General features: G+C 37.1%; 2 protein-coding genes and 1 long non-coding RNA gene across 9 annotated transcripts in view; 1 reads left to right on the top strand and 2 right to left on the bottom strand.

The window, feature by feature from the left end:
• Window positions 1-10,806: 10,806 nt before the first annotated feature.
• Window positions 10,807-20,976, bottom strand: LOC124176230. 2 transcript variants are annotated; one of them, XR_006869330.1, is made up of 7 exons: window positions 20,841-20,976; window positions 18,344-18,490; window positions 13,533-15,937; window positions 12,894-13,095; window positions 11,782-11,909; window positions 11,413-11,517; window positions 10,807-10,864 (listed from the first exon to the last, which is right to left on the bottom strand). It is a non-coding gene; the product is annotated as an uncharacterized LOC124176230 (long non-coding RNA). The 2 variants fall into 2 exon arrangements; XR_006869331.1 differs by lacking the exon at window positions 20,841-20,976 and adding an exon at window positions 19,095-19,345.
• Window positions 18,376-24,356, top strand: LOC124176226. 5 transcript variants are annotated; one of them, XM_046557200.1, is made up of 11 exons: window positions 18,453-18,509; window positions 19,015-19,068; window positions 19,359-19,478; window positions 19,766-19,864; window positions 19,958-20,078; window positions 20,213-20,741; window positions 20,843-21,048; window positions 21,301-21,538; window positions 21,765-21,981; window positions 22,076-22,248; window positions 22,887-24,356. In XM_046557200.1, exons 3-11 carry the CDS (start codon window positions 19,457-19,459, stop codon window positions 22,986-22,988), a joined length of 1,707 nt encoding a protein of 568 aa, XP_046413156.1. In that variant the 5' UTR covers window positions 18,453-18,509; window positions 19,015-19,068; window positions 19,359-19,456; the 3' UTR covers window positions 22,989-24,356. The 5 variants fall into 5 exon arrangements, with proteins under 5 accessions (XP_046413153.1, XP_046413152.1, XP_046413154.1 ...); XM_046557197.1 differs by lacking the exon at window positions 19,359-19,478 and having other exon boundaries at window positions 18,376-18,509; window positions 19,680-19,864; XM_046557196.1 differs by lacking the exon at window positions 19,359-19,478 and having other exon boundaries at window positions 18,376-18,509; window positions 19,665-19,864.
• Window positions 21,368-25,211, bottom strand: part of LOC124176223 (solute carrier organic anion transporter family member 74D) — a 95,949-nt gene continuing 92,105 nt past the window's right edge. For both annotated transcript variants that reach the window (XR_006869328.1, XR_006869329.1), the window contains 3 exons: window positions 22,574-22,739; window positions 21,670-21,922; window positions 21,368-21,595 (listed from right to left, as the gene is read on the bottom strand). The gene's annotated coding sequence lies outside the window, so the exon portion shown is untranslated. The remainder of the gene's footprint in view (window positions 21,596-21,669; window positions 21,923-22,573; window positions 22,740-25,211) is intronic.

Genomic DNA, 25,211 nt, shown 5'->3' with positions numbered 1-25,211 from the left:
TAATTTTGCGAGAGAAATCGATTGGGCGCAGTCCCAATACGCTGCGATCAACGCATCTTAAGTTACAGCCAAAAAACACAACCTGTGTTTTCGACATTTTTCGGCAGGTACATTTTCTTATATAATAAAATTGATCATATTATTAATTAATTAATTAATTATATTAATCCTTAAACCGTGTTTTTGATGTGTTCTTATACTAAAAATATTCATTACTATTCAAGGTATAACCCGAGGTAGTTCGCGGTGGTTGCGGGTGATCGAGGTGGGCGAGGAGGAGGACGAGGATGACGAGGACTTGTACACTGTGAGTATAATATTTTTATTATATTCATCAGAGTAGGAGTAGGAGCAGAATCAGGAGTAGAAGTAGGAGTAGGAGTTGGAGTAGAGTAGGAGTAGAAGTAGTTGTATGCGGGGAGGGGCGGGTAGGGGATATTATCATATCAAGTTATCAGTAATAAGCAATTGCGGGTAAAATATTAGCTTACTTTTGTAAGTATTTATGAATATAGCCTCTACGAATATTCATTGTTGGTATATAAGGTCTGGCAACGTACCTACTTTCTGTAAGAGATGTTGAAGATTTTCAACACAATTATGTTTCAGTTCTGTGCCCCACCTAGTGATCCACTAGTACATATCCTCCGACGTGACATCGCTCCGCTACGTACGAAGAAGAAAAGATTTATTAAGATGCAAATTGCTCCTCTCTTCTTGCCATTGTGCTTTCAGCCATTGTTGTGCTGTGTGTTTAAAATTTAGGACAGTATGTAATATAGAATAACAGGTACAGCTACGAATACAGCACTACAATAAATCTTATAGAAATGAGCTCTCATTGAGATTTCTCTGTATTTATAACTCGACGCGAGAAGGCAAAAATCAATGTAATGCCATCTGTAAGGTAATTGGACTCGTATTTGCACTACGAGAACTCGTTGGGCATTTTGCGGTGAAATTTGAAAAATTGTTGTACAAGCAATTAAATAACTATAAAAATGGATAAAAAATATTATCTCTAATAGTGAATGTAGCTAATACAGCTTTAACCGTATATTGATTAGGTTAATGATCTATTGTGACAAGATCGGAATTAGATAAGCTCTCTAAATACTCTTTTCTAGTCTATTAATTTATATCATGTATATGTAAATGTATATTTCTTCAGTTTGTACAATCACTGCACTAGGATTACCCTTGCCATGTTTTATGGTGCGCTTGTGTAATTTGTATATTATTAACCCTACGTTTTACTACATTTGCGACAAGTTGTGAGTGTTTATAATTTCTTGGCAATTATTTATGTACATGTATGTGTATATATGTATACGTATACTTATGCATGTGTATATAAATATATACACATATTTAAAACTAGACTTTTACAATAAACACAGAGGTCTTAGTATATTCACATACGGATTTCTGTGTATAGGTGTACTTGAACTGAAATATCCTTACCTTTAATACGGATTTCTTCGTAATTCGCATTTGTTTTTGTAACCCAATGTCCTACGTATAATGGCAAAAATCGAGATCCAACTTAACCGAGTCTCAAAGCCCAGTTGACATAAAAGCAGCTATTTGATAGAAATTATATTTTATAGTTTATACAGCCCATTGCATGATATTTCATTATAAATACATATGTTTCAATGTATTTAGGAATAATTTGTCAAATATACAGAGGTCATGTGCAAATAATAAATGAATTCGACCGCAGTTTGATGTATTCATTGGAGCTTTAACAATAAATTTAAGCTTTGTTACTTCTTTCATTTTATTATGGATAATCAAAAACATTTCCGACTATTCGTGCTGTGGAAGCATGGGGATTAAACCAAATGTAGCAAAAGATTAGAAACAGTGTATGTAGAGTACGGGTATTTTTCTAATAATGCAAACACGTGCCGCTAGCTTAGTTTTGACATATCTAGAATACCACGCCTTGCGAATTAGCTTTCCAGACAGAGATGAATGATGAATTTTAAGGACTGCATTATCGTTGTTGAATACTCTATGCTTCATGGGAAAAGAAAATCTGTAACGATAAAATTGATGCACCGGATCGTCGTCGACTTTAACTTTTGAAATGTCCTACCATTTCCGAACACCTCCAACCATCCTATCTACCTATATTACTAGATTAGCTATGATATGAAAAGAGAAGTATTTTTCATTTCGAAATGGGATTTTATTCGACGCGCACTCGATGTATTCCATAACATTAGTATTCATAATTATTCCAACAACTTTTCATTTGCTCTCTCGATCTTAAATTTTCGTAGGCATAGAATCGAAACGCTGTTTTAGCTGGTCGCAAGTGAAGCATCTGCGTTGGGTGGAGGAGCAGAATTGTTTTTCGAAAAGTATTCGGATGGAAAAAAATTCAGAGTAACTGTAATACATCACGGATGCGCTAATTTTGAACGAGATGAAACGGATGCTTCGTATATGAGACAGTATTTAACGCTGCGTAGTGGTTTAAAGACCTAGAAAGGTGATAGGGAGAGAAAGAACGACGCTTCTTAACACTTCGAGTGTATTTTAGCACACATTTGAAAGATACGAGCGAAATTTTTCATCACCCAACTGTCGCAGAACGGCAGCGTTATTAGCCGACCCGTTCACTGAAGAATATATCTGCAGTCAACGGCTGACCATCGAAGGGATTGCTCGCTTGAGTCTGGAATCAGCAGGAGAGATAAAGTGTGTATTTCTTGTATGAAACGTGAAAACTAAAATCATTATACATCATATCATATCATCATACATCATACATCATACATCATACATCGTACATCATCATACGTAGTATTACAGTTCGAAACCAAAGTTTGAATTTTCGGATGTTCGGAAAGTGACGTCACCAATCTAAAATCGGCTAGCCGAGTTCCTCAGTCGGGTAACAACCGCGCAGTAGAACGGACGGATGAGAGTCGCGCTCCGCAAATTTCGAGTACCGGGTTCTCAACCTCACGGATCCCGCGCTTCGGGTCCGCTACGCGGTGAAGCTCGACTTCGAGGATAAGCGCTCCGTGGTTCCTGGTTCATGTTTACAATAAATTATTTCAATTCGTTTTTCGCGCAATCCGAAATTCAGTAGCCGTCAGTCCGCTAATAAAATTTCTCGACTTCCAGGATAAGCGCTCCGTGGTTCCTGGTTCATGTTTACAATAAATTATTTCAATTCGTTTTTCGCGCAATCCGAAATTCAGTAGCTGTCAGTCCGCTTATAAAATTTCTCGACTTCCAGGATAAGCGCTCCGTGGTTCCTGGTTCATGTTTACAATAAATTATTTCAATTCGTTTTTCGCGCAAGCCGAAATTCAGTAGCCGTCAGTCCGCTAATAAAATTTCTCGACTTCCAGGATAAGCGCTCCGTGGTTCCTGGTTCATGTTTACAATAAATTATTTCAATTCGTTTTTCGCGCAAGCCGAAATTCAGTAGCCGTCAGTCCGCTAATAAAATTTCTCGACTTCCAGGATAAGCGCTCCGTGGTTCCTGGTTCATGTTTACAATAAATTATTTCAATTCGTTTTTCGCGCAATCCGAAATTCAGTAGCCGTCAGTCCGCTTATAAAATTTCTCGACTTCCAGGATAAGCGCTCCGTGGTTCCTGGTTCATGTTTACAATAAATTATTTCAATTCGTTTTTCGGGCAAGCCGAAATTCAGTAGCCGTCAGTCCGCTAATAAAATTTCTCGACTTCCAGGATAAGCGCTCCGTGGTTCCTGGTTCATGTTTACAATAAATTATTTCAATTCGTTTTTCGGGCAAGCCGAAATTCAGTAGCCGTCAGTCCGCTAATAAAATTTCTCGACTTCCAGGATAAGCGCTCCGTGGTTCCTGGTTCATGTTTACAATAAATTATTTCAATTCGTTTTTCGCGCAATCCGAAATTCAGTAGCTGTCAGTCCGCTTATAAAATTTCTCGACTTCCAGGATAAGCGCTCCGTGGTTCCTGGTTCATGTTTACAATAAATTATTTCAATTCGTTTTTCGCGCAAGCCGAAATTCAGTAGCCGTCAGTCCGCTAATAAAATTTCTATAACTTTAGAATTTTCTCATAATCTTTTTGGTAGAATATGTCGATAAAAAAATTATTTTAAACCTTACACATTATTTTTGATTTGTTCTCATGCTGAAAATATTTATTAGTATTCGAGGTATAACGCGAGGTGGTAGGCGGTGGTTGCGGGTAATCTCGGTGATTCAGGAGGAGGAGGACGAGGATTTGTGCAGGGTGAGTAAAACACTTTTATAACATTTGATGGCAATTGTAATTATATTTCATCTGAAATATTACAAACTTGTCGCGTTTACAATAAATTATTTCAATTCATCTTTCGTGCAAGCACATATTCAGTAGCTATGAATAATCTTGTACAATTTATTATATTATTGATTAATTAATTAGTATTCTTATAATATTTAATGGCAATTGTAATTATATTTCATCTGAAATATTACAAACTTGTCACGTTTACAATAAATTATTTCAATTCATCTTTCGTGCAAGCACATATTCAGTAGCTATGAATAATCTTGTACAATTTATTATATTATTGATTAATTAATTAGTATTCTTATAATATTTAATGGCAATTGTAATTATATTTCATCTGAAATTTTACAAAATTGTCACGTTTACAATAAATTATTTCAATTCATCTTTCGTGCAAGCACATATTCAGTAGCTATGAATAATCTTGTACAATTTATTATATTATTGATTAATTAATTAGTATTCTTATAATATTTAATGGCAATTGTAATTATATTTCATCTGAAATATTACAAACTTGTCGCGTTTACAATAAATTATTTCAATTCATCTTTCGTGCAAGCACATATTCAGTAGCTATGAATAATCTTGTACAATTTATTATATTATTGATTAATTAATTAGTATTCTTATAATATTTAATGGCAATTGTAATTATATTTCATCTGAAATATTACAAACTTGTCACGTTTACAATAAATTATTTCAATTCATTTTTCCTGCAAGCACATATTCAGTAGCTATGAATAATCTTGTACAATTTATTATATTATTGATTAATTAATTAGTATTCTTATAATATTTAATGGCAATTGTAATTATATTTCATCTGAAATTTTACAAACTTGTCACGTTTACAATAAATTATTTCAATTCATCTTTCGTGCAAGCACATATTCAGTAGCTATGAATAATCTTGTACAATTTATTATATTATTAATCAATTACTTGATTACATTAATCCATGCACAATATTTTTGATGTGTTCCTATACTAATAATATTCATTACTGTTCCAGGTATAACCCGAGGTGGCCGGAGGTGGACGAGGAGGAGGACGAGCTGGACGAGGAGGAGGACGAGGTGGCCGAGGAGGAGGCGGGGTGGGTCGTGGGAGAGGATCTCTCCTCTCCTCAGAGGAGGGGAGGGGGAGGGGCAGTGAAGGGGGAGAGGTGGGCGGGGAGGGGGAAGGGAAGGGAAGGGAAGGGAAGGGGAGGGGAGGGGAAGGTGGCGGGGAGGGGCCGGGAGCGGGAGGGAAGGGCGGGAGGGTGGGCGGGCGGGAGGAAGGGAGGGTGGGCGGGAGGGAGGGAGGGAGGGAGGGAGGGTGGGCGGGAGGGAGGGAGGGCGGGAGGGAGGGAGAGAGAGAGTGGAGGACGGATGTCAATGCGAGCCCATTAGAGTTAATAGAGCAGTACACCCCCCCCCTCCTCCCCCGCGCCCGCCGTCCCTCCCGCCCTCCAACCCTCCCGCCCGCCCTCCCTCCCTCCCTCCCGCCCTCCCACCCTCCCTCCCTCCCACCCACCCTCCCCTCCCTCCCACCCCCCCCTTCCCTCCCGCTCCCGGCCCCTCCCCGCAACCCCACCCCCCCCCCCCCCCCCCCCCGCCACTTCCCTTCCCTTCCCTTCCCGTCCCTTCCCTTCCCCCTCCCCGCCCACCACTCCCCCTTCACTGCCCCTCCCCCTCCCCTCCTCTGAGGAGAGGAGAGGTCCTCTCCCACGACCCACCCCGCCTCCTCCTCGTCCACCTGGTCCTCCTCCTCGTCCAGCTCGTCCTCCTCCTCGTCCACCTCCGACCACCTCGGGTAATACCTGGAACAGTAATAAATATTTTTAGTATAGGAACACATCAAAAATATTGTGTAAGGATTGATGTAATTAACCAATTAATTATTAATATAATAAATTATACAAGATTATTCATAGCTACTGAATATGTGCTTGCACGAAAGATGAATTGAAATAATTTATTGTAAACGTGACAATTTTGTAAAATTTCAGATGAAATATAATTACAATTGCCATTAAATATTATAAGAATACTAATTAATTAATCAATAATATAATAAATTGTACAAGATTATTCATAGCTACTGAATATGTGCTTGCACGAAAGATGAATTGAAATAATTTATTGTAAACGTGACAATTTTGTAAAATTTCAGATGAAATATAATTACAATTGCCATTAAATATTAAAAGAATACTAATTAATTGATTAATAATATAATAAATTGTACAAGATTATTCATAGCTACTGAATATGTGCTTGCACGAAAGATGAATTGAAATAATTTATTGTAAACGTGACAAGTTTGTAATATTTCAGATGAAATATAATTACAATTGCCAATAAATATTATAAGAATACTAATTAATTAATCAATAATATAATAAATTGTACAAGATTATTCATAGCTACTGAATATGTGCTTGCACGAAAGATGAATTGAAATAATTTATTGTAAACGTGACAATTTTGTAAAATTTCAGATGAAATATAATTACAATTGCCATTAAATATTATAAGAATACTAATTAATTAATCAATAATATAATAAATTGTACAAGATTATTCATAGCTACTGAATATGTGCTTGCACGAAAGATGAATTGAAATAATTTATTGTAAACATGAACCAGGAACCACGGAGCGCTTATCCTGGAAGTCGAGAAATTTTATTAGCGGACTGACGGCTACTGAATTTCGGATTGCGCGAAAAACGAATTGAAATAATTTATTGTAAACATGAACCAGGAACCACGGAGCGCTTATCCTGGAAGTCGAGAAATTTTATAAGCGGACTGACAGCTACTGAATTTCGGATTGCGCGAAAAACGAATTGAAATAATTTATTGTAAACATGAACCAGGAACCACGGAGCGCTTATCCTGGAAGTCGAGAAATTTTATTAGCGGACTGACGGCTACCGAATTTGGGATTGCGCGAAAAACGAATTGAAATAATTTATTGTAAACATGAACCAGGAACCACGGAGCGCTTATCCTCGAAGTCGAGAAATTTTATTAGCGGACTGACGGCTACTGAATTTCGGCTTGCGCGAAAAACGAATTGAAATAATTTATTGTAAACATGAACCAGGAACCACGGAGCGCTTATCCTGGAAGTCGAGAAATTTTATAAGCGGACTGACAGCTACTGAATTTCGGATTGCGCGAAAAACGAATTGAAATAATTTATTGTAAACATGAACCAGGAACCACGGAGCGCTTATCCTGGAAGTCGAGAAATTTTATTAGCGGACTGACGGCTACCGAATTTGGGATTGCGCGAAAAACGAATTGAAATAATTTATTGTAAACATGAACCAGGAACCACGGAGCGCTTATCCTCGAAGTCGAGAAATTTTATTAGCGGACTGACGGCTACTGAATTTCGGCTTGCGCGAAAAACGAATTGAAATAATTTATTGTAAACATGAACCAGGAACCACGGAGCGCTTATCCTGGAAGTCGAGAAATTTTATAAGCGGACTGACAGCTACTGAATTTCGGATTGCGCGAAAAACGAATTGAAATAATTTATTGTAAACATGAACCAGGAACCACGGAGCGCTTATCCTGGAAGTCGAGAAATTTTATAAGCGGACTGACAGCTACTGAATTTCGGATTGCGCGAAAAACGAATTGAAATAATTTATTGTAAACATGAACCAGGAACCACGGAGCGCTTATCCTGGAAGTCGAGAAATTTTATTAGCGGACTGACGGCTACCGAATTTGGGATTGCGCGAAAAACGAATTGAAATAATTTATTGTAAACATGAACCAGGAACCACGGAGCGCTTATCCTCGAAGTCGAGAAATTTTATTAGCGGACTGACGGCTACTGAATTTCGGCTTGCGCGAAAAACGAATTGAAATAATTTATTGTAAACATGAACCAGGAACCACGGAGCGCTTATCCTGGAAGTCGAGAAATTTTATAAGCGGACTGACAGCTACTGAATTTCGGATTGCGCGAAAAACGAATTGAAATAATTTATTGTAAACATGAACCAGGAACCACGGAGCGCTTATCCTGGAAGTCGAGAAATTTTATAAGCGGACTGACAGCTACTGAATTTCGGATTGCGCGAAAAACGAATTGAAATAATTTATTGTAAACATGAACCAGGAACCACGGAGCGCTTATCCTCGAAGTCGAGCTTCACCGCGTAGCGGACCCGAAGCGCGGGATCCGTGAGGTTGAGAACCCGGTACTCGAAATTTGCGGAGCGCGACTCTCATCCGTCCGTTCTACTGCGCGGTTGTTACCCGACTGAGGAACTCGGCTAGCCGATTTTAGATTGGTGACGTCACTTTCCGAACATCCGAAAATTCAAACTTTGGTTTCGAACTGTAATACTACGTATGATGATGTACGATGTATGATGTATGATGTATGATGTATGATGATATGATATGATGTATAATGATTTTAGTTTTCACGTTTCATACAAGAAATACACACTTTATCTCTCCTGCTGATTCCAGACTCAAGCGAGCAATCCCTTCGATGGTCAGCCGTTGACTGCAGATATATTCTTCAGTGAACGGGTCGGCTAATAACGCTGCCGTTCTGCGACAGTTGGGTGATGAAAAATTTCGCTCGTATCTTTCAAATGTGTGCTAAAATACACTCGAAGTGTTAAGAAGCGTCGTTCTTTCTCTCCCTATCACCTTTCTAGGTCTTTAAACCACTACGCAGCGTTAAATACTGTCTCATATACGAAGCATCCGTTTCATCTCGTTCAAAATTAGCGCATCCGTGATGTATTACAGTTACTCTGAATTTTTTTCCATCCGAATACTTTTCGAAAAACAATTCTGCTCCTCCACCCAACGCAGATGCTTCACTTGCGACCAGCTAAAACAGCGTTTCGATTCTATGCCTACGAAAATTTAAGATCGAGAGAGCAAATGAAAAGTTGTTGGAATAATTATGAATACTAATGTTATGGAATACATCGAGTGCGCGTCGAATAAAATCCCATTTCGAAATGAAAAATACTTCTCTTTTCATATCATAGCTAATCTAGTAATATAGGTAGATAGGATGGTTGGAGGTGTTCGGAAATGGTAGGACATTTCAAAAGTTAAAGTCGACGACGATCCGGTGCATCAATTTTATCGTTACAGATTTTCTTTTCCCATGAAGCATAGAGTATTCAACAACGATAATGCAGTCCTTAAAATTCATCATTCATCTCTGTCTGGAAAGCTAATTCGCAAGGCGTGGTATTCTAGATATGTCAAAACTAAGCTAGCGGCACGTGTTTGCATTATTAGAAAAATACCCGTACTCTACATACACTGTTTCTAATCTTTTGCTACATTTGGTTTAATCCCCATGCTTCCACAGCACGAATAGTCGGAAATGTTTTTGATTATCCATAATAAAATGAAAGAAGTAACAAAGCTTAAATTTATTGTTAAAGCTCCAATGAATACATCAAACTGCGGTCGAATTCATTTATTATTTGCACATGACCTCTGTATATTTGACAAATTATTCCTAAATACATTGAAACATATGTATTTATAATGAAATATCATGCAATGGGCTGTATAAACTATAAAATATAATTTCTATCAAATAGCTGCTTTTATGTCAACTGGGCTTTGAGACTCGGTTAAGTTGGATCTCGATTTTTGCCATTATACGTAGGACATTGGGTTACAAAAACAAATGCGAATTACGAAGAAATCCGTATTAAAGGTAAGGATATTTCAGTTCAAGTACACCTATACACAGAAATCCGTATGTGAATATACTAAGACCTCTGTGTTTATTGTAAAAGTCTAGTTTTAAATATGTGTATATATTTATATACACATGCATAAGTATACGTATACATATATACACATACATGTACATAAATAATTGCCAAGAAATTATAAACACTCACAACTTGTCGCAAATGTAGTAAAACGTAGGGTTAATAATATACAAATTACACAAGCGCACCATAAAACATGGCAAGGGTAATCCTAGTGCAGTGATTGTACAAACTGAAGAAATATACATTTACATATACATGATATAAATTAATAGACTAGAAAAGAGTATTTAGAGAGCTTATCTAATTCCGATCTTGTCACAATAGATCATTAACCTAATCAATATACGGTTAAAGCTGTATTAGCTACATTCACTATTAGAGATAATATTTTTTATCCATTTTTATAGTTATTTAATTGCTTGTACAACAATTTTTCAAATTTCACCGCAAAATGCCCAACGAGTTCTCGTAGTGCAAATACGAGTCCAATTACCTTACAGATGGCATTACATTGATTTTTGCCTTCTCGCGTCGAGTTATAAATACAGAGAAATCTCAATGAAAGCTCATTTCTATAAGATTTATTGTAGTGCTGTATTCGTAGCTGTACCTGTTATTCTATATTACATACTGTCCTAAATTTTAAACACACAGCACAACAATGGCTGAAAGCACAATGGCAAGAAGAGAGGAGCAATTTGCATCTTAATAAATCTTTTCTTCTTCGTACGTAGCGGAGCGATGTCACGTCGGAGGATATGTACTAGTGGATCACTAGGTGGGGCACAGAACTGAAACATAATTGTGTTGAAAATCTTCAACATCTCTTACAGAAAGTAGGTACGTTGCCAGACCTTATATACCAACAATGAATATTCGTAGAGGCTATATTCATAAATACTTACAAAAGTAAGCTAATATTTTACCCGCAATTGCTTATTACTGATAACTTGACATGATAATATCCACTACCCGCCCCTCCCCGCATACATCTACTTCTGCTCCTACTCTACTCCAACTCCTACTCCTACTTCTACTCCTGATTCTGCTCCTACTCCTACTCCGGATCCTACTCTTACTTCTACTCCTGATTCTACTCCAACTCCTGATTCCACTCCTAGTCCTGATCCTACTCTTACTCCTGATCCTACTCCTACCCCTGATTCTACTCCTACTAATCATCCCATTCCCACTTCTACTCTTGCTTCCACTCCTGATCCTACTCCTACTCCTGATTCCACTTCTACTCCTGATCTTACTCCTACTCCTGATGCTACTCCTATTCCCACTTCTACTCCTACTCCTACTCCATTAAATATTATAAAAATGTTATACTTACAGTGCATAAGTTGTCGTCCTCCTTGTCGTCCACCTGGATCACCCGCAACCATCTCCGACCACCTCCAATAACCACTGCTGACCCCCTCGGGTCATACCTCGAATACTAATAAATATTTCAAGTATTAGAACTCATCAAAAATATTGTGCAATGACTAATATGATTTTTTCATTGTCACATTTTACCAAGAAGTTTATGAGAAAATTATAAGAAATTATTGAAATTTTATTACCGCATTGATAGCTACTGAATTTGGGTTTGCGCGAAAAATGAATTGAAATAATTCATTGTAAACGTGACAAGTTTGAAAAATTGTAGAAAAAATGTAATATCAATAGTCATTAAATATTATAAAAATGTTATACTCACTGTGCACGAATCCTCGTCCTCCTCCTCCTAGTCCTCCTCCTCGTCCACCTCATTCACCCGCAACCACTCCTAACCACCTCCAACCACGACCAACCACCTCCAACGACCACCGGTAATCGCCTCGAATTCTAATAAATATTTTTAGTATCAGAACACATCAAAAATAATGTGTAAGGATTGATATAGTTTTTTTATTGACAGCTTTGAACAAGAACATTATGAGAAAATTATGAAAATTGTAGAAATTTGATTAGCGCATTGATAGCTACTGAATTTGGGCTTGCGCTAAAACTGAATTGAAATAATTCATTGTAAACATGACAAGTTTTCATAAATATTAGATCAAATATAATTATAATTGCCAACAAATATTTTATGACAATAAATTTCGTCAATAAATACCACAGAACTATCAGCCAAGTGCTAACAGATTTGAAACAAGACACACAGCAATTTTAGCTCTAATTGAACGACGATTTTGTCATGTATTCCTATTTATACTATCCCAACTACACACCAACTGCAATTTCTTGATCCTGGTCGTTCGGTTTTTTTTCCGATTCAAAATGTTATCCGAAGTATGCATTTTGGTTTGATTGTACAAAACATAACGTTTTCAATAATCAAACTTGTAAACTTGAGAATTAGTCCGGAAGGTCAACATTCATCACGTCAAGGACCTGGACAGCCAGAACTACGGAGCACTCGTCCTGCAAGTCGAGTTCCACCAGGAAGCGGACCTCAGTGCAGGAACCACGTAGCGCTTGTCCTGTAAGTCTAGTTTCAACAGGTAGTGAACTTGGAGCGCAGGGTCCAGGAAGTAGAGAACGCGGTACTCGAAATCCGCGGAGCGCGATTCTGATACGTCTGCTCTACTGCGCGGTTGTTTCCAGACTAAGGAATTTGGCTAGTTGATTTTAGATCGATGACGTCAAGAGAAAAAAAATTTTTGATGACGTCACTTCCTGAACATCCGAACATCCGAACACCGAAACTTTGGTTTCGAACTCTAATACTGTGTATGATAATACTATGTATGATGTATGATGTACGATGATGTGATATGATGTATAATGATTTTAGTTCTTACATGTCAGACAGCAAATACGCACTTTATCTTTCCTGCCGATTCCAGACTCACGCGACCAGTCCCTTCGATGGTCAGCCGTTGAATGAAGATATATCCTTCAGTCAACGTGTCAGCTAATAATGCTGCCGTTTTGCGACAGTTGGATGATAAAAAGTTTTGCCTGCACCTTTCAAATGCGTGTTAAAATACACTCAAAGTTTCAAGGAGCTTCGTTCCATCTCTCCCTATTAAGAAAAAATAAAAATCCCCGACAATTACCTTTTCAGGTCTTCAAATTAGGACACTGCGTTAAATACGGTCTCATATACGGAGCATCTGTTTCATCTCGACCAAAATTAGCGCATCCGCGATGTATTACAGTTACTCTAAATTTTTTCCCATACGAGCACTTTTCGAAACCAATTCTGCTTCTCTACCCAACGTCGATACTTCACTTGCGACTAGCTAAAACAGCGTTTCGATTCTATGCCTACGATAATTCAACAAATACATTTTTTAGGTGGGGATTTTAACGGATTTAAAAGCCGGTTATATTACAGGAATTGAATATACAAAAAGAATAAACAACATTGAATCGGACTGAATTCCGAACCTGTTTTCAGCAACAAGTTCTCAGTTCGGCAACAGTGATAAAAAAAAAGTCCCATAATCTAGTACATACGTTCCTTGTGTACATAGCTGAGAATCAGGTAGAGAGGGAAGAGCTCGGAACTCGGGATCGCGCAGCAACTTTAGTAGTTTTTCTCACGAGATCAGTCTTCACATGCCGGCTGAGCGTCCTCCGGTGTGTGATCAGCACGTCCGTGAATTGAGGCGCGCTTACCATGACTAATTCGATCCTAACGTGTAAAAAAACGGTTCAATAATATTGTAAAGTGGTTTGCGAGTTTTTAAATTAACATGAGACAACAGTGAATGATGCTATTCATCATCGTGGAAATTCATAAAAACCTGCCGCTCTGCTGGGATGAGGTAATACCGTAATTCTACCGAGTTCTAGCCTCCGCGAGCAGCTGATCGGGCTGAGTCATTCTGCGTTCGCCCAGTGCTGCCAACGGTATGGCGTCGCTCACGTGTTGCTTGGCAGCACGGCTTGGCAGTCTCAGTTTTGTAACGACCACTGAACTCTGTATAACCTAGAGTTCAGTGCGTGTAACAAATGCAATGAAAATGGATTCTGACCGATTCGCGGTTACTGGTGTCATCCGCTGGCATTTATTTGTACTACAAAGCATGTCGGACACCGGTGGCTCTGAGTTGGTAAGAATCAACGCGTGCAGCCACTACCCTAGTCATCCACTGGCGCGAAGTTGGCGCGCAATAGGAACAATCGAGTCCACTCTACTAGAATAATTCCCGTTTACAATCAGCCTTGTAAGCAAGGATACTAAGTTGAACATCCTTGCCTTGTAAGGACTTCTACCCAGCGTTGCCAACCTATCGGATAGATATTCGTTTAAATGGCGCCAAAACGAGTCTTTCGATTTCTTGTTTAGATGGCAGTACAATAATTCTTCAGATGTATTAATGGCGCCATAATAATTCTTCATATTTATCATTTTCGCGAGTGATGCTTTACGGTATCGGAACTCAATAAATACAGGAATACATAATATATTTCAGTTTTTAGCTTTATAACATGGACAATTTTCCTCGAAATATATAATGATGATTACCAAACGAGGTAACACAGATCTACATCCTACAATCTGAATTATATGTATAAAGCTGTTAAGAATTTTTACTTATATAATATGTTTTTATTTTTAATATTCAGATTCACCATCTTGTCAAATAAGGGTGTTTGAAAATTGCAGACGCCATCTACTTGATGTATATTTTCTCAGGAACCTCGCAATTGTTTTATGTTTTGTCTGTTACTTCGATTTCAGAGACCATTTTTAGAGACTTTCCTATCAGTTTGAGATCTTCAGATTATCTTCAGATTTTGGCCTAAACGACAATATTTCTCAATATAAGAAAACCATTTTTGCTTTTTCTTTCATCGGGCTCTAATTTCTTAAGATCCAAAGAAATTTCTTTACTTTTCCGACACTGCTTCTACCCTGCCGGTGAACTTATTCGTACTGTCGAAGATTTATTAATCGGGTTACCCCCGAAATGATCGTACCTATACCTGTATGACGAACATCGATCGGTATGTCCGAATGAGAAAGAAACGAGAATGGCATTTGCTTGAAATATCTGTTAAATAATTCGTCTCTAGGTCACGTAATATCCTTCACGCAGCAGTCGTTCGACGAAGTTCCAGACGATAATTACCGGCGAATATTCAATTGAGTATTGACCTGTATCGGAGCACGTACTTTTGAATTTCTTGCAGTAAGCCACAACCGGTGGCTTGTTTCAATTCGTTGCAGTACTTTTTTGTCGACTGATAATTGTACCTGCAGCCAATACGTAACAGGCACTAATCGTGTTTTTCGTGACAATTAACTCAATCTGCAAAGAAACTTGCATACGGTTTTCTGACGACCAGAATTTTATTTGGCGTCCAAAAATTTATCCCCAGGTTATTGCAGGGACTCGTAGAAAAATAAGTATTAAAAATAAGAACATGATGGATGAATAAAAAAAAGGTGGTATTCTCAGTTAAAAACTATCCCCTTTTTCAATCGGTCACATGCGTCGGCGGGAAAACAACAAGGCTGTACAAACTCGAGCATCGAATCTAACTGGTTTCTACCAACCGCATAAACAGCATTCGGGGTTTCATCGATCGGTCCTCGGTACTTCGAAGGGTTGATACTCCGCCCTGTCTCTGTAGAACGCTTGGGGAAGCACTGGCGAAGACTGATAATTCAGTCTGAAAAACATCTGTACTAAGAGAATTTCCAGATGTTGAAAATGTGCGATGATGTTCAACCCAGTGCCATTTCGCCAACTTTCAAGTTTCTCACCCTGCTCCACCTTATTCTTCGTAATTCTCACCTCTTGGCCTGAGTTGACGTCGTCAAACGAGCCGACGATCACGACGACGGCGCACTGAAGGTTTCCGAGCGGTCCAATCATCGGCGATAAGTTTCTCCCAGTTTCCATCCCCGTCTGCAACGGGGAAACGGTAGACATGTTAATTGTTCATATTCGGTGCAGTGCAGCTAGTTAGTCCACGCAATTTGTCATCGAGTGTATGTACGCCATCTGTTACTAAAAAGTCATCCAGAAATTGACTTGTTCTCGAGTTACTGGTCAGTTGGTCGTCGACTCCGCATCCTATCACTCTTTACTTGTGGTCACTTGATAAAATGTACGACACGGCCTCTTGAAACGCCGCAATAACTTCAGATTATAACCAAATCTTTATCAGGATCTGCCCCTGTTCGCGTTATTTATTCAGCTTTGCTCTCCTTCGAATAAATGTCGTGAATATACTTGATTATTACATTCTCTTCTGCGTCGACGAAACGACATGTTAGTGCATCAATTCTCCACATTGTAATTGATGATCGAATGTTCGTGATAATTAATGGTGATTAATAATCTTTATATAATGTTTATAAACTTTATTATAATATGTATGTTGCCAACGTTTGCTGATATCGGTGAATCTTATCTACGTCCGCTTACAGTTTCACTTCGTTTACATAGGAATTGTTCATATCGTGATAATACTTAAATAATTTGATTGAAAAAAAAAAAATCGACGATGATACGTGTAATCGAAATTAACGGTTGCTGTGTATACGCTGTATGTATATTGAAAATATTTAATATAATTAACAGGCATGTTGCAAGTATTTCAAGTGTTCCGAAAAATATTCAGTATATTAATTCATTTATTTTTAAACTTTGATGATCGTGTTTCACTGTAATTATACTTCTTACAGTATTAATAACGATCGAAACAAATATAACAGTTTTTATTTAAGCTAATTTAACATCTATATTATCGCCTTCGATGATGATGTTTGAAGAACTTAACTTTCACGATGTTAAAGGAGTTAAGGAGTTACTGCATCACACTTGACTGTTAATTTCTTTTCAACTAGCAGCGGCAAAGTTGATAGGACTGTCGCTTATAAGCTAACAAAACGTTCATTTGTTAACGGTGTTACGATAGCACAAAGTTTCCTCCTTCATTCTTTACATAGACGTTGATTAAAATTGCTAAAAAACTCTTTTTTCCGTATAATAAATGTATTACATATAGTATATATTGTTTTGACCACGATGATAATCATTTATTCTTTGTGAGGTTAGGTCCAAAATTATAAACAAATGTAAACGTTTAAGAGTTCTGATTATAACCGGCCCCGATCTGTCAAAACGTTACGAAAAATAAATACGTTTGTACTAAAAAATGGTTAGCGCTGTGCTTATACGTACATCAACAAATAAATTTCATCATTCTAACATCTCAAGATTAACCATGAAAGTATTCTTAAAGTGTAAATATGGATATGAGGTCATTGTGAACATTCGCAGTTCACTTGAAAGCTTAGGAGTCCATGTCCCTATCTAAAGACTTCAAGATTGAAAGAATTATCCATTAATTGTGTTAATGAAATAAATAAGACATATTCATCGTGATGTTCACTAATAAAAATTGTTGAATCCTATAATTATAAATTTATTAAATTATTTAGTACGGAAGAAAAACGGGTCTAGATAACTGATTGGAGATTGCTCATTCATTTCCTTGTTTTACCGTGTATACAAATGAAGGAAAAATTTTCAAGGTTTGACGTTTTTTTTGACGGAAATTGTAAAAGGAATTATTTCTCAGAGGGAATTCAGAGTTATTCAGTTGCTGCTCCGGAACTCTTTGCCTACATCACAATAACGACGAATTGCTTCTACAGTTATTTATTGCAGGGGTGAGTGTGTTATTGATGTTTCAATTGTTCCAAATAAAAATTTTCGAGTTTATTCCAAAACAATTTTAAATTGTTTAAATTTACCAAACAGTGAACTTCTGTAAACAAAAGTTGCACAACTTTTAGAAGAAAATCAATAAAATATTTTCAGGAAACCGAATTAAATCACAATCGCCTCTTTCGAATCCTTCTGAGAAGAAATGCCTATTCCTGTTCCGCAAAAAATTATACGCACCTTTATCAGAGTATGGGAATCGAAATAATCCACCATAATCAACACTCTCGGGTGCTTGGCACAGAAGTAATCGAGAATTTTAAAGAAAGCATCATAAAGCTGTTTCTTTTTCATCTTTTAAATTTTATCCGAATGGTTCAGTCACGTTTTTGTTTCACCAAGAGATCTGATTTTTAATCCCGACAGAAAATTGGAATGGTGATCCGGAACTTTTGCACGGTACTACATGGAGTATACTGTACAATTCGTGATAATTTGTTAATTTGTATCACGTGAACACGAAACTCAGTATAAGCTTTACGTATGGTGTATAATTGTTCATTCAAATCGATCGACCAATTTTCATTACCATGTGTAATAATTATTAAACGAATAATAATAAATTTTTCACCTACTTACAGATTTAATGCGTGTAGGTAGATAGCTGCAAAATGAGAGTTGCTTTGTTCTACCCTCGGCGCTTCGCAGTCGCTCTGTTTCTGGTAGCACTCGTCTATTGCGTAATCCAGGCCTTACGATCGGAACTGGGATTCAACGACGTAGATCCTTCAAATACAGATAAACTGTGAGTTACGGTTATCATTTTTTTTTTTTTTTTTTTTTTATATATTTTCCAATAATGGTAAATATGTTTTGCTCCTCAGCTTTGCATTTAAATCACCATTGTACCAATATTAATCATCACGCGTTGCAGGCTGTACCGTGATAAAATGCAGATTAGATACCGCGTTCAAGCGTAAAGATACTGCGAGTGACCAACGCATACCAACGAATTGATCGACGTTGAATAAAGTTTTTACAATAGAGAACAATAGTGGAAACATGGCCCTTATGCGAATTAGAGTTTTTATAAAATCACAAACAATTGCCGTTTAACAAATAAACTGAATCGCGACCATATCAGCCACTCGTTAATTTCATTCAAATTCAAGTAGAGAATTGGCACGTATCGTCATACAACTAGAAATTTATAGAATTACTCATGGAATTATAGGTGTAATACTATTCAGCCCGTTATAAAAATTTAAAAAACATTCATTATTTAGTACTTAATGTGCGTTTCATTTCAGCGCTTACATATCACAATTGATCAAAACTTCGGCGGAAAATTCGCCGTATATCGGGTAAGCTGGTATTAAAAATGACAAACCAAAATTTCCTTGTATCTCTGTAGTGAGCACTGAAATCCTCGTACAAAAACGAACAAAGTTATGAGACACCTAACAGAACTGCTGTTTCATTGCATGATGTGTACAATATATAACATTATCAATTAACGCTTATCCTTACGACCAGTTTGGATGGTCGATTATTCGGCACTCGGAAGTTAGCCAATGTACTCTTCAAATTTGATTTCGCTTTGAATATACCATTCTAAAAAGAAATTGCTAGAATAAATTCTTAACAATTTCAGGGATACTTGCCTGGGTTTAATATTCAATCTCCGATGCTGTCTATACGGATGGGCGTCAACCTTTCTGATCGCTGACTGCTTATAGTTACACTTTCCGCATGCATGGGGTTTATGTTTGGGGTCTGATTCTTTTAAATTTTTCGTCAAAAAATTGATCCGAATATTTTTATTTACATTTATCTATGAAACGATACGCAGCATTTTGCTGATCTGTACGTGAAAAAATATTACTAATGCATCAAATAACAAATTACTTTAACACGAATTATCCTCGATCTTCTAACTTCCCATTGGTTTTGAAAATAGATGGTTATTGCGCAGTGATGGGGTTGCGGCGTGCAGGCACCCTGACTTGGAGCTATTGAATCCAGAAATAATGAAATTCATAAAAGATGTTCCTCCCCTAGAATGCACTCCAGAGGACTGGGTTATAGCAAATCGTTCGACCCTGGTCGTTACAGAGAAAGCCAGGCAGCGATTTGGCCCCATAACTTGTGCTTTCAAGGGTACGTCATTAAAGCTATTTCGACACCTGTATCTACGCAATAGAATCAACGAGCAAGCTTCATCGATCAACCAGTTGTGATTTTTATTTGCAGAAATCATCCGCGTTGACGACTACACAAATAGAATTACCAAACCCGTGGAATCGGATGTTTCCTACACTTTGAAAGACAGTGATTACGCCGAAGTTAACTGCCAATCTCAAACTGGAAAACAGTTAGTACAATAACAGTATAACAGTTCGATCGATTTCTTGAAAAAAAAAAAACAATTTTCCATGAAACTATCGTATTAAATGAATTTGTAAAAATGTGATTTCTCTTAAAAATCTTTCCCGCAATGTTACGCAGATGGCACAGCGTTTTGGCAGGCGTGCAAAGCGACCCATTGGCGAAAACGAAATGGGACTGGGCCAAAGTGCCGAACGAGGGCCTGAAGTTGAACGTGCTGATGTTCGGGTTCGACTCGCTGTCGCGAAACACGTTTATAAGGAAGCTGCCGAAGTCTTACAGATATCTGAAGCAGAATTTGAACGCGTTGGTTCTCGAGGGTTACAACATCGTGGGCGACGGAACGCCGCAAGCCTTGATACCAATTCTTACGGGAAAGATAGAGCTGGAATTGCCGGAAACGAGGAAGCGGATGGGCAGCAAAGCGAACTACGTCGACGTTTATCCGTTCGTTTGGAACGAGTATAAAAAGAGCGGATACATGACCGGGTTCCTCGAGGACGTTCCTAATATCGGAACATTCACATATCGCCTCAAGGGTTTCAAAGACCAACCGACTGATCACTACATGAGAACATATTACCTCAACGCTAATCCTCACTTTAAATATCAGGAGAAGTTCTGCATGGGCGGGCTGCCCCGGCATTCGGTAATAATAAACGCAAATTCGGTCTTCATCTGACATGTTATAAACAAGTAATACCAGTTTCCTTAATTTTTTTTTTTTTGTTTTTACCTCATTACTTACAGTTAATGATGAATCACATCAAAGAGGTCTTTGATACTTATCCAAATCAGCCGAAATTCGTTTTCGGTTTTCACGGCGAACTTTCGCACGATTCCTACAATGACATTGGAGCCGCTGACGATGACGTGTACCAGTGGATAAAATCACTCAACGATTCTGGGCACCTGAATAACACGGTGCTAATCATGATGAGCGATCACGGGCATAGGTGAACAATTTTTTTTATTCTTATTTACTCACGTGTATTTCGCTGTGCAGGATTGTCAAATGATGATTTTGAAAATTCTCATTTTTCCGCAAGTTTTATCATTCACTCGGTGCTCTGGAAAATTGCATTAGTACAAAGTTTAAAATGTGAATAATTATTCGAGAAAAGTTGATAAAAAAAAAAAACATAATCGTAGCGTTTAAATAACTTCACCGATTGTGTGTCACGTTTGTGACGATGTGGACGTTACAGATTTGCCGAGATTCGCAACACTCTTCAAGGTAAACAGGAGGAGAGGCTGCCGTTTTTTTCATTCACGTTTCCAAGTTGGTTTAAGCAGGCACATCCGCATGCATATGCCAATTTTGTTTATAATACTCAACATTTAACGACACCGTTTGACGTCCACAAAACGTTGCAGAGTATACTGAAATTTGAAACCCCGAAAGAAGGAGATCGCACTCAACGAGCCATAAGCTTATTCAACAAGGTATTTGAAACGAAAAATAGCTAGAGCTCGTGTGAGATTTTCATCAGACGGATATTGCTAAAATAATAATGAGCAATAATAATGTTACTTTCTATCGTTCGAAAAAGAAAAGCTTTCAAGATTTTACTTACTTTTCTGTGATCTAATCATGCTTGTTAAAAAAATAAAATTCACGCAGTATTCAATTCTTGCCTTGCATCAGATCGAAACTTTTTTACGTGTTCAGATTCCACTGGAAAGGACCTGTGCAGATGCCTTCATTGAGCCTCACTGGTGTGCTTGTCTGGGATGGGAAGAAGTTGACAAAAATAACGCGAGCGTAGTTGAGGCTGCAAAATACTTCGTCAAGTTCCTGAATGATTATCTGTCGCCTTATCAAAATACCTGCGAAATTTTGAAACTGAATAAAATTCTGTGGGCGGCGAAACTGATTCCAACAAAAGGTGCCGATAGTGCAAACTTAACAGCATGGGTATTTTAATTCACATATCTGATTTCCGACTTACGCTTGATTTTCTTTTTACCACCCAATTACAGGGCTGCTAAAATTCGAAAAATCTGGTGATGCGGACGGTTTTCTCGGAGATTTTAGTGCTAAGACGAAAATAACCAAAGAACTGTATCAGCTCAAAGTCAGTACGGAACCAGGGAATGGGTTGTTCGAAGTGAGCATAAACCACAGTCTGGATAACAATTCGTTCATGACGCGGGTACGTACGAAACGACAATATTTTCATATACCTTTACTTGATTCTCTAAATTAAATCGAATTAACAACTTAGTTGAATCAGCAGGGGTGGAAAAGTTCTCGAACCCTGGCGTACGGTGAATAAAGAATCTTTCGAATTCTCTCAGAGTCGCGTCTATTCCATTAAAGTCGCGAAAAATGACTTGATGTTTGTACTCGAAATCACACAGAGATATTAAAAATCTTTGAAACCCTTTAAAATCATTTTACAGTCACATTAAATCGTACGAAGTCATCGGAAATTATTTAACATCATTTACAGCAATTTGTTATGACTTGTACTCAACCAATCTCTTGTAGTCCTTCGGGAGTATTCAAAATCTCGACATTTTTCGAAGATGTCTGAAGTGATTTTGAGGTCATGTGAGAAATCTCCAAGCAGTTCTTTGTGTTAACGATGTCAATCGATATCTCACGTCTTCGTCGGCACATAGATTTTCACTTCCTTTTCATCTGCAAAACATACCAATAATTAAATGTGATAGAATTTATATTTACATCTTTTTGTAAGATATTTTTTTAATCTAGTTTCAATAAAATACTTATGAATTTTTATAAATATGTTAGAAATGGTTTTCAATAATTTCGCATTAATTCCAGATTACCGACATCAGCAGAATAAACAAATATGGATCCCAAGCTAGATGTATAGAAAACAGTCAATATCATCTCCGGAAATATTGTTACTGCAAGGATTCATAACTACGTACCAATGAACAGTTTTCCAGTAACAGTAAACCTCAGTAGGCGAAACACTTAACTTTCGATATATATCATATGAATTCGAGCTGAAAGAATGATCAATAAATTACGACAGTGATATTAATTTCTTAGTCTCGTAAGTATTAGGCTGATGATAACTCATAAAATAATAGCAGCTCGAACAAATATACCTTAACTTACTATAAGGCATATGTAAAAACGTATTTTTCTGACGACTGATGTGTAATAATTAAATTAGAGACAAGTGTTGGGCATAAATCAATGGATAACATCGATATTTCAAAAATTAATGTTAGGATTATACGTATGAGAATAAGTTGTATATTATACAAGAGCTGGAAGAAAACTTTTTTTGATTCTATACACGTACAGATATACCGTTTAAAAAATAATCTTCCTCTCGGTTGAGAATAGCTTGTTGTTACATAATTTTATTATGTAAAAATTAATGTATAATAATGTATCGTATTTCGGCCGTACTTTAACCCTACGCTTTTTTGCATACACCGTTGGCCAACGTGTACGAACTTGTCCACAGCTGTTTTTCACCCACTTAAAAGCAAACAAATACCTCCCTAACCATTTAGGTACTTACTTCGAGGTTTGTTTTTAATATTTCGACAGACGGATTAAGAAAGTATTTAGCAATTTAATAATTAAAAATTAATTAGGAATGAAAAATCGTGTCAAGTGACCATTTTAAGTCAAGTCAGATTGGACGAATTCGTATGCGTTGGCCAACGGAGGGTTGATATATTATAATTGAAAATATTAAACAAGTCATAACGACTACATCATGAAAAATACTTAATGTAATTGTGAGGTAATGCGTTGCATATTGTCATCTTAAATATTTAATGTTAGTCACATAACAAGGACAAAACAGCATACGCGTGAGATCGTGAATCTCGTATAATAGTATAAAAAATGCCAAAGTTATTTTTGATGCTATAGTTGTATTCGATTTATAATTTTCATTAAATTTTTTCTATAGAAACCTATGAAATCCGTACGACGTATTTTTTATGTCTACCGTTCATTGGGAACTTTAATGTATAATGTATTTTGTAAGGGTTTTAAATCAACTGCTTGTCGAAACTAACAATTCAAGAGAACACGCGAACAATCTGCCGTTTAAGTTAATTACATTCTACATACTCCTTCAAATTCACGAAAATACTTATAACTGTTCCTGCGAAATTATTTTCATCAATTTTGTGATTATTATATAAGTGTTTTTCCAATTAAAAATATTTACAACAAATGATATTGATCCCTGTTATACTCACAATCACTTCATTAGTATTGTGAGTGAATGCACGTTGAATAAAATTTTAAAAAATCGAATCTTCCTCACATCTTTTTCACATCATTTTTGACCACAAACTGTATCATTGGGTCCTAATTTTAGGTGGAATATGCGAAAATACGTCAAGTATACTGATTGAATATTCGGCGTGTATAGGAATTCTTTTACTCAGATTTCACTTATTACTAATACCGTAAAAAAAACTCCTCCTTTTCTCAAATACAAAGAGAAAATTAGATAACTTGTCAAAATGATCATCAATAAGCACCGTGATTTAAAAACTGTGAAACTTTCCCGTACAAACAAGATCGCCATAATTTTCCACCAACAACGTTATCGAATGTTAAAAATTTATGAATCATTACGAAAGATGGTAAAGTCGTGCATGTGTTTGAAGATCTATAATATTGCACTAGCTTTAAGACGATCGAGCATTCGAACATCCAAAATTTTGTTTCGGACTTTAATGCTATGTATGATTGGCATCTCTGTACAACATGTTTGATACCCCTACGGTTTTACGACTCTGAGGAAAAATGATGACTCGATTAATGCAAAGCACTTTCGATACGTTGGGTTTTGCATATAATTATACGTGCGTGCACGCTGAACGTATATCACTCTTATGATTAATAAAAATTTCATTCTCAAACGTCACTCTTGCGAACCCGTTCAGCTTCTTACTTTTAACGAAGAAATCGATAGTGATAAATTATAAAAATCTCTGACAATAAGTGAGACCATAAAAATAAATAATAATAAGTTGGAATAATCAAGTGTATTACGAATGAAATTTTACGGTGAAAATAGTATAAAAATTTAATTTTCAATACAGTAGAGAAAATTTTCTGATATGAAGATTACACGGTGATACATCTATGAGCAAACCGGGT

Source organism: Neodiprion fabricii, chromosome 2 (assembly GCF_021155785.1).
Source record: "Neodiprion fabricii isolate iyNeoFabr1 chromosome 2, iyNeoFabr1.1, whole genome shotgun sequence".
Taxonomy (NCBI): Eukaryota; Metazoa; Arthropoda; class Insecta; order Hymenoptera; family Diprionidae; genus Neodiprion; species Neodiprion fabricii.
The sequence above is the reverse complement of the archived record's forward strand: the minus strand, read 5'-3'. Positions and strand labels throughout refer to the sequence as shown.

Bases quoted from the DNA above. Each gene is read 5' to 3' on its own strand.
- LOC124176226 (XM_046557196.1), top strand. From the start codon at position 18,376: ATGAGAGTTGCTTTGTTCTACCCTCGGCGCTTCGCAGTCGCTCTGTTT. The intron at 20,079-20,212 runs GTTAGTACAATA...AATGTTACGCAG, and splicing joins CAATCTCAAACTGGAAAACA to ATGGCACAGCGTTTTGGCAG. The intron at 22,249-22,886 runs GTACGTACGAAA...CATTAATTCCAG, and splicing joins ACAATTCGTTCATGACGCGG to ATTACCGACATCAGCAGAAT.